This window comes from Melozone crissalis, unplaced genomic scaffold (genome assembly GCF_028551555.1).
Source record: "Melozone crissalis strain CALT ecotype California unplaced genomic scaffold, PUWL_Pcris_2 ptg000004l_1, whole genome shotgun sequence".
NCBI classification, from domain to species: Eukaryota; Metazoa; Chordata; class Aves; order Passeriformes; family Passerellidae; genus Melozone; species Melozone crissalis.
This window is the reverse complement of record NW_026535782.1, coordinates 42,437,274-42,448,233: the sequence shown is the minus strand read 5'-3', so window position 1 is coordinate 42,448,233 and position 10,960 is coordinate 42,437,274. Positions and strand designations below refer to the sequence as shown.

The 10,960-nt window shown below is 46.6% G+C and overlaps 1 protein-coding gene across 2 annotated transcripts; it reads left to right on the top strand.

The window, feature by feature from the left end:
* The first annotated feature begins 1,091 nt into the window (after positions 1-1,091).
* On the top strand, positions 1,092-10,694 carry PICK1 (protein interacting with PRKCA 1). Of its 2 annotated transcripts, none has more exons than XM_054277655.1 (13): positions 1,092-1,158; positions 1,963-2,054; positions 2,625-2,736; positions 3,200-3,328; positions 3,452-3,518; positions 4,789-4,878; positions 5,300-5,353; positions 5,453-5,515; positions 5,889-6,022; positions 6,795-6,887; positions 7,719-7,769; positions 9,003-9,147; positions 9,404-10,694. In XM_054277655.1, exons 2-13 carry the CDS (start codon positions 2,014-2,016, stop codon positions 9,643-9,645), a joined length of 1,221 nt encoding a protein of 406 aa, XP_054133630.1. In that variant the 5' UTR covers positions 1,092-1,158; positions 1,963-2,013; the 3' UTR covers positions 9,646-10,694. The 2 variants fall into 2 exon arrangements, with proteins under 2 accessions (XP_054133630.1, XP_054133639.1); XM_054277664.1 differs by lacking the exon at positions 1,092-1,158 and adding an exon at positions 1,265-1,345.
* Positions 10,695-10,960: the final 266 nt, after the last annotated feature.

Genomic DNA, 10,960 nt, shown 5'->3' with positions numbered 1-10,960 from the left:
CAGGATGTCAGTCTCTTTTCTTCAGACAGCTCCCACCTGAAGGACTGCATTTCTCATTCAGCTTTCCCTCATAAATAAATCACATCTTAGACCCAGGACTATAAAAATATTATTAACAGCACACTCTTGCCCCTTGTAGTCCAGCATTGTGGGTGGCTTCAGTCAGTATTTTGATGTATGCAGACAAGAGGCTCACGGGGCTGCATACTGCAAACACTAACCACCCTCTCAGCCCGCAGCAGAGGTCATCGCCATGGCCAGCCCTCGTTCTAGTCACGGAGGAGTTTTCAGTTCAAAGAGCACAATGTTGGGGTTGGGTTTTTTTGATCTGTGTCAGTAATTCGGGTTTGGAAGCCTGGTAGTTGCTCAGAAGCCAGGAGCAGCTGGAAAAGATGACACATAATGCGACAAGGCAACCACATTTCTCTGGGAAATCAAAGCATTCTCCCAGTGGTGGTGCTGTCATGATGGAGGCAGAAAACCATTTGAACAGCCAACCACTGCCCCCACACACATGGCAGAGGAGAAGAACGCGTGGAAGCGTGGCGATCCTGCGGCACACATGGCGGGGCAGTGGCTCTGCACACAGCCGTGCTGACTGGCTCCCACATCCGCCGGCGTCCCGTGCTTCCTCAGGCCACCGCTGATCGTGACTGTGCCAAGAGATTTCACAGAATCACCGAATATACTAGGTTGGGGAAGACCTCTGAGATCATGGCGTCCAACCTGTGACTGAACTCCACCACGTCAACCACACCATGGCACTGAGTGCCGCATCCAGCATTTCCTTAAACACCTCCAGGGACGGTGACTCCACCAGCTCCCTGGGCAGCCCATTCCCATGTCTACCACCCTTTCCGTGAAGAAATTCCTCCTGGTATCCCACCTAAACCTCCCCTGGTGCAGCTTGTGACTACGTGCTCTTGTTGCCTGGGACAAGAGGCCGACCCCCACGTGGCTACGGCCTCCGTTCAGGGGTTGCAAGAGCGATCAGGGCACCCCTGAGCCGCCATTTCCGCGGCCGAACCAGGCCCCGCTCCCCCGGTCCCCATGGCAACGCGGCGGGCGCGCGGGGGGCGGCGCTCGGGCGGGCGCTTCCGGGCGGCGCCGGCGGTGACGTGGCCGGCGGGGGCTGACGGCGCCGCGCGGCCGCTTCCGGTGAGCCTGGGGGCCCCTGAGGGACGCCCCCCTGCGGCTGCCCCCGGACGGTCCCACCGGGCAGGCCGGGGCCGGGGCAAGGGCTGGGGCGGGGGCTGCGCTCGCCCCCTGCCCTGCCCGCTGCCCCTGCCCTGCCCTGCCCTGCCCGCAGCCCCTGACCGCTGCCCCTGCCCGGCCCCGCTGCCCTGTGGGTGAAGCGCGGGTCCCTCAGGTCGGGTGTGGTGGAGGCGCACACCCTCACGGCGTCGCCGTCCCTTGGGTACTGCCGAAGGGTGGGCGGAACCCAAACGTGCTAGCTAATTGCTGTCCGAAATTAAATGGAGACGAGGTTTTTGCATGGGGAAATAATGAGGCTTTCGGTGGGAAGCTTGAGCACGGCCTGCCGAGACAGGCGGTGAATGTCAGAAAGTGACGTGACTTGCTGTGAAGTCAGGAGCACGGAGATGTGTGATGGATGTCGGGGATAAAGCTGAGTATTTTAGCAGTCGCGGTGCAAGGTCGAGCGTGGGAAGAAGCAGCTGCGAGAAGGGACCACGTTTTGTTCTGTGCTTTGGAAACGCTGCACGTGTGTCAATGTTGGGTTTGGAACATGCAGCATCAAATTCGAGGGATCCATACTCTCGCATGCAGAGCAGAAAACCAGGGACACTTGACTAATTTTTCATCTTTTGATATAAGAGCAGAGACCACAATGTGGCATCCCAAAAAAGAAAAAGGAGATTGATAAGGGTGACAGGCTGGTTTTCTGGTTTTTTTCTATTTCAATCATTCTTTTATTTGTTTTTTTCTGTTCTTTCTTCCCAGGGAGTTTGGAATAAGCAGCTTCAGACAAACAGACTGCACTGAACCAAAACAATGTTTGCAGATTTGGACTATGATATTGAGGAAGATAAGCTGTGAGTATTTCACTTGTCTTTTCCTGGTGTTTCTTACAATAGAAGTAGGCTTCGCAACCAAGGCCTAATGAGAGTTGATAAATTTACCTGTGTGTGACACTGTGTGCTGGGCATCAGCCTTCCTGTTCAGTGCTGATTTCTTGCTCCCTCTGGAGAGTGGGAATGAGGCATCGCTGTGCTGGCGAGCAAAGAAGAATATTTGTGTTGCTCTGCAGTGACTGCCCTGCATTTAACATAGAGCACTTGATTTGCATCACATTTATGCTGTGCAAGTTGTCCTCTCAGCCCAGCACTAAGTCCAGGTGAAACACTAAAGCATGATAGCGTTTCTTCAGTGCCTAGCCATGGATGAGGGTGTCTCTTGCACCTCTAATCCTTGCATGCAGTCCCAAGAGAAAGATGGCACAGAAGGGCTCCCTGCTGGCCCATGCTGATAGACCCTGTGGCAGAGGTGAGGGAATGAATTCGGATGTGTGGTGCCCGTGATGTTTTCCATTTGTACTGACTCAGATGCCAGAGTTGTTTCATATGCAGGCAGCTCTGCCTATGTTCAGTTCTTTCTTTTTGTAGGGGCATTCCCACTGTACCTGGGACAGTGACCCTGAAGAAGGACTCTCAGAACCTGATTGGGATCAGCATTGGAGGAGGAGCACAGTACTGCCCCTGTCTCTACATCGTCCAGGTGGGCACCTGGGGAGGAAAAATAAGCCATCTTTTTAAAACAGAGTTGGCCTGAGAGATGGGAAGTGTGGAAAGACAGCCCTATGCTGTTTGTTTTTCTCAAAGTGGGAGATGATGTCTCACTTTCCAGTGAAAAGATTTCCTTACTCTAATACCTAGTAGGTGTGGAAGAATTAAATTAAGACTGCTGGAATTATCCCTCTCCTTGGAGAGCATGTTAGAATTCACAGTGTGACACTCCCAACACCAGGAAATCCTGTGCTTGAGGAGGCACATCCTAGGGGCATGAACTTCCTGAGGGAACAAGATGGTCAGCCCACCTCTTGGTTTGGGAAGGGGGAAAACTGCAGCTTCGCCATGGCCAGAGCAGCAGTGGATTAAGAGGGAGGAGTGCAGGTGTTTGGTGTGTGCTGTTCAGCCCTGCCCTGCCCCTCTCCTGAGTGCAGGGCCTGTCTGTGCCCCAGGTGTTCGATAACACTCCAGCAGCCTTGGACGGCACCGTGGCAGCCGGGGATGAAATCACCGGGGTCAACGGGAAATCCGTCAAAGGCAAGACCAAAGTGGAGGTGGCCAAGATGATACAGATGGTAAAGGTGAGAGGTAGGAGGGGGCCACTGGAGCTTCTGGGTTGTACTTGGCAGCTTATTGTCCTTGGGTAAAGGGAGCTGCTGCTGCCTGCTTCCAGCACAGCAGTTTGGGGTTTGCTCTCTCTGCAGGGAGAAGTGACAATACACTACAACAAGCTTCAGGCTGACCCAAAGCAGGGCAAGTCTTTGGATATTGGTAAGATTGGTTTCTTTCTCCCTAGAGTGTTAAAATGATGCAGAAGGGTGAAAGATTGGTCTCAGCTAAAACCAAATCTCTTTCCTTTCTTGCCCTTAACTCAGTTGTTTTCAAATGGATGCTGTCAAAGAGAGTTACAGGTTTAAAAAAAATCCTTCCCTGACATTTTGAAATAGGCTTGAAAGGTAAATCTAGACTTAATTGTTGTTGTGGGAGGCTTGTTTTTCTGTGCTGTGTTTAGCATGGATGATGAATCTCAGCTGCATAATAATCTAATTAATCTATTTTTAATATGTGTAAGTTAGACTGACCTATTTTGAGATGTACACAGAAATGTGTCAATTGAAAGGCATTGGTGGGGATTTCTAACCATGGAGAACAGTGATGAAATACCTATCTACACTGAGTTTTGTACAAACATAAATTTTGTGAGAGACAGGAGAGCCTTTATTGCTAAAACAAAGTGTCTGGTTTTGAACTAAGCCTACACAGCTGTCTCCTTTATATGGTCTGCCTTTCTCACTTTCAGCAAAATGTATCCATTCTCTTTGCTCTCATTTACTGTCCTGGTGATTATGGTGCTAATAGATTGACAGGAATTCTGGAAAATTGTGAATAGTGAGATGGATTTCTGGGAAAACAGAAGTGTGATGAGAATATGGTATTTTCCAGAGCACTGTGGCTTCAGCTGAGTTCTTGGGATCTGCAGGCAAGTCTGCCTGTAAATAAAGGTGATGGAGTCATCTGGTTCCAAGGAGGGCATAGATATCTCTAGTAATTTGTAGGGTATGACAACCAGAGGCAGAAATTCCATTAAGAGGTGGCAAAAGGGTTTAATTAGGATTCAAAAGGTAAAAGTAAGGAAAGAGACAGCACTGGGCGTTAAGTCCTGATTGTCTTTCAGCCTCATTACTTCAGCTGAAGTCATACAGCAGATAGCATAAGCAAAGTTTAGTTCCAAATATCAAGATAAGTGCTTTGCTTATAGCAGAGTGATTGATTGGGACAATCTTCCAAAAGAATTGCTGGAGCTCTATTGATTGAAGTATTTAGGATGTGAGAGCAGGGCAGATAGGCAAGTTAGAAAACGTGTTAGGCGTGGCTGGACCAGAGTGCCCTGTTTCTGCAATATTCTTTCTTCTTGCTGCCTCAATACTGAGTTAAGTGCAGTTTATCCAGTGCATGGAAAACCAGTGGAATGGGCTGGAGAGCTTTTCCTGCCTGTGGAAGTGACCTTGATGCTGGTTTGTCACTTTGTTTTGACCTTTAGTATTGAAGAAGGTAAAGCACCGGCTGGTGGAGAACATGAGCTCGGGGACAGCAGATGCCCTGGGGCTGAGCCGAGCCATACTTTGCAATGGTAGGTATTGTCCAGGAGGTCATTTTCCCAATGGAATGCTTACTCTCCTGTGTTTGCCTGCTTTTTATTGTTGCTTGCATGGTCCACATTCTTTTCTTCTGCTCTGCCTTGCTGTTGTGATTGTCTCTGCCCTTCCAGAGTGATTCAGCCTGTCCCTGTGCCACTTAAATGTTATCTCAGGTCAGATTAATTTAAAGCAGGGACCATCTTAGTGAATGCCAATAGATGATGACCCCACACTATAAAATAAGTTTGCAGTCATTTTAAAAGTTTCCCATGTTGTATCACAGGACAGGCATTAAGGGGTGAGGGAAATTTGAACCAAATATATGAAACTGGTATTTTTCCACCTGATCAGGTCTTAAACATGTCTTGAATGTGACTGCTATAATTCTTTATTCTGATTCTTGTTTCTATTTAGATGGACTAGTGAAGAGATTAGAGGAGCTGGAGAGGACTGCAGAGTTATACAAAGGTAAACTTGGTATTCCATCAGACAGCAGATGGGAGAGAAGGATACTTTCATTGTGTTTCAGTGAAGTGACTTAAATGTTTTTTCTGGCTTCCGTCACAGGCTTGACAGAGCACACCAAGAGTCTTCTCAGGGCTTTCTTTGAGCTATCTCAGACACACAGAGGTAAAGAATCTTAGCAAAGGGAGCACAAATCTTTGACCTTTAGTTTTAGGAGTTTTTTTGTCAGTAGTTAGATATGTGATTCTCTCACTCAAAAAAAAAACAAGGGTTGCGGAAATGAGCTGTGAAGGGCTGCTCTCCTGTATTACCAGTCATAGTGCTAACACAGGCCCTGTCCTTCACATGAGAATTGGGGAAATACCCTGCCAAACTCTGGTCTTTAGGGAATATGTAGCTTACCTTTACTATTTCCCACATGTAGCATCATCCCCCAGCTAATTGTAAGGTTATGGGAGAGACTTCTAATACTGGACACAAGATTTTTCTCAGGGTTCACCTCTTTGTTCATCTGTCTGTGTTTATTCTGCCCATGCAGCATTTGGAGATGTTTTCTCTGTCATTGGTGTACGGGAACCACAACCAGCTGCCAGTGAAGCCTTTGTGAAATTTGCTGATGCCCATCGCAACATTGAGAAGTTTGGGATTCACCTTCTGAAAACAATTAAGCCGGTAAAGAATTCAACCACAGGAGTAAAGGGTTTGGAGGAGAGGGGAATCTAGAAAGGCAGAAGCCTGTCTTTAAAGGTGTGGTCTTAAAAGTTCATTCATTAAGGGAAGAAGGATCCTTGTCTGCTTTCCTTCAGGGAATTCTCTTCACAATGAAAAGAACCTGAGAGGTATAACATAATGAATATATCAACCTTGTCCCTGTGATTTCTGCATATGGGTATATTCCTCTCCTTCTCTTTTGGGAATGAAGGAGTTGTCTCACTGACCAGTGTAGTACCTGATATTGGTACCCATAACTGCATTGTGTCACTAAAAGAGTTCAGACAAGCACCCCAGGAACAACGTAAGGATTTCAGTCATTATATAGGAGTGAGAGTCTCCAGGGGATCTCTGCACTTAGTTTAGCAAAGAGACAATTTAAGTGTTGATTTGGGCTCCACTTTCAGTGCTGTGTTGGATAGATGATGCTGGGCCATAAAACTTTGAATCAAGGAGAGCTGTTTCCAGAACCAGCTGAAAATGAAATGAGTCAAAAGCAGATGAATCCATGCTGTAAGTGAGGCAAGCATTTCTAGCACTGGAACCACTTGCCAGTGACAGTAGAGGAGGCTCTATCCATTCTGAGCCGTGATAAAATATTTTCTTTCAAATGTGCTGGAGTTCAAAGAAGAGTTTTGAGGCAGCCTCATGGCCTGTGCTGGGGAAAAGGTTGCACTTGAATTGTAGTCATGTTTTTTGGTCTTAATTCAGCAAGAGGGTGTTTCCTTTGCAGATGCTCACTGACTTGAATACCTATCTGAATAAAGCAATTCCTGACACAAGGCTGACTATCAAAAAATACCTGGATGTCAAGTTTGAATATTTGGTGAGCTGCTTTTTTTTTTTTCCCTAAGTGTTGGTTGAAATTAAGTTTCCTAGAATCATCCTGAAAGTCACATCTAGCCTATATGATCACATATCCATCCTTCCATAATCCATGAGAGAATGCCTTGTTTTTTCTAGTTCTTTGTTTACTGACAGATTACTCAGATTCAGATACCTGCTTTTAACTTAACACTTCTCACTGGTAAGAAAGATCTTACAGTACCCATATGACTTATTTTCTACATGATCAGAATTATTTCCTGATTTATTTCTAAAGAGTTTCTCTGCAACTTAGACTCTTGAACTCCTCTAAAGAGCTCCCCCTTACATATTTTTCAGGTAATTTTGGACACTTTCTTTAGCCAAAGTAAGCAACTGTCAAGTCATATTTGCTCTAATTTAGACCTTGCCTTTTTTTCCTTCCTTCATTCCATTCAGCCTTCGTTTTCTACCCAAAAAGGGTAAGATTGCTCAGTTCACCTGTTCTCTAATTGGAGGAATCTGTTTCCTTTTGCCTGTTGAGAGTAGTACTTGGAGCTGCAGCCCTAAGGCTAGGGAATATGGTAGAATCTCTTCCTACATCAGTCCTTCCTGCAATTAATATTTTTGTTTTCCTTCCTGTGTATTCCCATCTCATACTTTTCTTATACTGTCTTTTCCCAAAGAGTAGATGAACACAGGATTTTTTTCCCACTGTGCTTTCTTCAGAGTCTGTCCACTGAAAAAAGGCTTGGAATGGTGCAACCTCATAGTTATGGGTGATGATAAAGTTGTTTCTAATTTTTAATAATTCCTTCTTGTTTTGCTTTTTTTTATCTTTAATTCTGCAAAGTCTTACTGCCTGAAAGTCAAAGAGATGGATGATGAAGAGTACAGCTGCATTGTGAGTATCAGTACAATTGCAAAAGCACTCCTGTGCCTGTCAGCACCCAAACAAGTGAATGCATCCTAAGGAATTACATACATTTATTCTTAATGTATTAGAAATAGGGGATGCTTAAATGCTACCTGGGGAGCACTGCAGCTTGTTTGCTCCGTGGTTGCCTTTCTCAGTGTTTAAGTACTATTAGGTTATGTAAGGAGGATTAAGGTGTTATCTTCACAGATTCCATTTGTGTGTAGTGCACAGCTTATCATTAAGACTTGTTTCTTAGAAATGGAGATTTAGCTTCTCTGTAGCAAAATGCATGTGAAGCTACATTTATAAGTGAAGGAAATTGATTAAAGGATATCTGTTAACAATAGGGGGTTTATAGTTTAGAGTTTTAGGACTTTAATCCTTAACAGCTCTGTTTAAAATAGCTAAAGGTATCCCATAAATTCCAGTTTCCCTGCATAAGAGCAACATCTTTTTTTATCCTTGGTATCAACCTCAGAGCAGGCATTTGATTTCTTGGAATGCCTAGTTCCCAAGTGCCAGGCAGGAATCAAACTCCTAACACAATCTTTTATTATACATTTCCTTCTAAATGGGAAGGAAAGAATGCCAGTCTTGCCCAGTAGAGCGGCACCTCTGGGTTTGGCACGTGCAGTGTGTGTTAGGGAGCCGTAGTCTGTAGCACAGATTTTTCTGTATGTTGTGTTCACAGGTGCAAGGGAAGGATGCTTCATTGCTGACAGAGCTAACCCCTTTCCAGACTTTTGCAGGACAATGTATAGGTCCTTCCCTGTTGGTTTCCAGTATTTTGTCTGGATGGTTGTAGATACCAGAGGGTTCCCTTTGTAGATATGTAATTCATTATGCAATCCATACAGGGAAAACCTTACAGAGGAGGGCAGAATTTTTGTGTGCTTGATATAAACTTGTTCTTAATGCCTGTCTTGCTAGTGCAGGTAAGAGGCCATGTCACCTCTCCATGCTGGGCTGAAAGGTGCCTGTCCTTTTGTATTTGCTTAGTAGTGATGTTTTACCATGGTTGGTGTGTTTGGCCTTCAAAGTGGTCGCACTGACTGCCAGTTTTTGACACGGCTCAGTGTTCCTCCTGCTTCCTGACAGCAGTTCCTTGTGCCTGAGAGGTCCATAATAACTCAAGGCCATTGTGAGTGCGCTCTGGTAGGCAGACTGAGTGCAAGCACTGCTGTGGGAGTCCCTCACATGGCGCTGTGTTTTTGGCAGGCTCTGGGTGAGCCTCTCTACCGGGTCAGCACTGGGAACTACGAGTACCGCCTCATCCTGCGCTGCCGTCAGGAGGCTCGCACGCGCTTTGCCAAGATGAGGAAGGACGTGCTGGAGAAAATAGAGCTCCTGGACCAGAAACATGGTGAGTGCCACTGCTGAGTTCAGCAGACATGACTTGACTTCGGCCTCTCTGTTCCTCCTCTGTCTCAGCTCAGAAGGCAGCTCAGTTCTTCTTTGCTGAAGAGCTCCTTTGTGGCTGTACCCGAGACATCAGCTCTGAGGGGCAAAATGTGTAGGCAGTGGTATCTAACACTGGTAAGGGAAGCTTGATCACAGCCTTCACAGTGTTTGGAAAGGAAATTTTTACACTTTTTCCCCCCGACATGTCTCCACTGCAGTGCAGGACATCGTGTTCCAGCTCCAGCGTTTTGTCTCCACGATGTCCAAGTACTACGACGACTGCTACGCCGTGCTCCGGGACGCCGATGTCTTTCCCATCGAGGTGGACCTCGCCCGCACCACTCTCAGCTATGGGCAGAAGGACACCTACACAGATGGGGCGGAAGAAGAAGGAGAAAGCGAGAGAGAGGGTAGCGGGAGGGAGGACGCAAATGGAGAGAAGCTCATTGATGATGCCTGAGTGGGTCAGCATGGCCAGAGGGAGGACTCTGCAGACTTATGAAAACATGTATTTCGCGTGGCCATTCATCCTCCACCATTTCTCTGTGTGTCCAGCCTGGGATTCCTTCTCTGCTCTGGGTGGGGTAGCTGGTTGGATTGGGACCAACCTCTGCTTTCGTCTCTTTTCCTTTGCTTGTTTGCCTGGATAATTCTTTTTGCCCCTGGGGACTTCTGGTACCCAACCTGGGTACTGCAGTGTGGGGAGGAAAAGCCACTCCTACACCACCATGTGCCCCTGTGCAGGCAGGACTCTGCTGAGCACGGGGGCAGCACCACTCCTCTCTGGCACATGGAAGCTGGTTAAGGGTTTGGAGGGGATTACAAATGGTGAGGGCAGCCCCCTTCCATCCTCCCCTTGTGCTGTGGGGAAGTGTTGGCGTCACTGCTTGCTGTCTTCAAGCTCCTTCTGAGGATCCACCTTAGGACTGTGATGGAAATACCCTATCTTTAAAATAGAAAGGAGACACAAGCCCTTGTGGAGAGAGGAAGAGGCTTTGGGTTTTTTTAGTATAAAGAATGACTAGTGTGCTTTCCTCTCTGCACAACTATTTTGTGCTGCCTCTGGGCCAGCCAGCAGCAGTAGCTATCCTCCCATTCCCTAGCAGAAGGGAAGGGGGAAAAGGAAAGCTGAGGTAAGTGAGAGTGCTTCTTTCCTTCTTCTTTTTCTCTTCCTCTCCCTCCATCCCTATGGGCCAATCCCAGATGCAGATGGCACTTCATCTGTTAATGGGCAGCACAGCTGCCAGGAGTGGTGGTGTTCTTGGGCCAGGGGTTTTGACTTCTCTGTTATTACATTCTAGTGGTCATGGGAGAAGTTATTTAAGTGCATTAATTTATGATCAAGATTTTTCTTTTTTTTAGATTTGTGTTTCTCTTTGATTGTTTTTGGAGCTTCTTCATCTCTGTGGGTGGCTGGAAAAAAGCCATCCATGGTCAAGCTGCTCTGGAGAATTTAAACAGACTGGTGTAGTGACTATTGTCTGTAATAAAGAAATATGTGACATTTAATTTCATGTCCTTCATGCCTTTCTATGAAAGGTTTTTTTGCTTATCTTCCATTGGTTTTAATCTTAAGGTAATCTTGGGAAGATGGGTGTTATGTACTAGCCATTTTTGTCTTGTACTGGTGCATAATCTCTATAGCAACCTGTGGTGGTCAGTGCAGTGCAGATTTGCAGAGGAAGAGAGTTATAAGTGCTGTAGCAAGGCCAGTCCTCCAGGAGCACCAGCTGCTCTGCATTTTAGCTTCCCAGGGGAGCACCAGCCTTTTAAAG

Excerpts from the sequence above, each read along its gene's own strand:
- PICK1 (XM_054277655.1), top strand. The coding sequence starts at position 2,014 with ATGTTTGCAGATTTGGACTATGATATTGAGGAAGATAAGCT. Across the intron at positions 6,023-6,794 it reads TTCTGAAAACAATTAAGCCG|ATGCTCACTGACTTGAATAC; the intron begins GTAAAGAATTCA and ends TTTCCTTTGCAG. Across the intron at positions 6,888-7,718 it reads ATGTCAAGTTTGAATATTTG|TCTTACTGCCTGAAAGTCAA; the intron begins GTGAGCTGCTTT and ends AATTCTGCAAAG.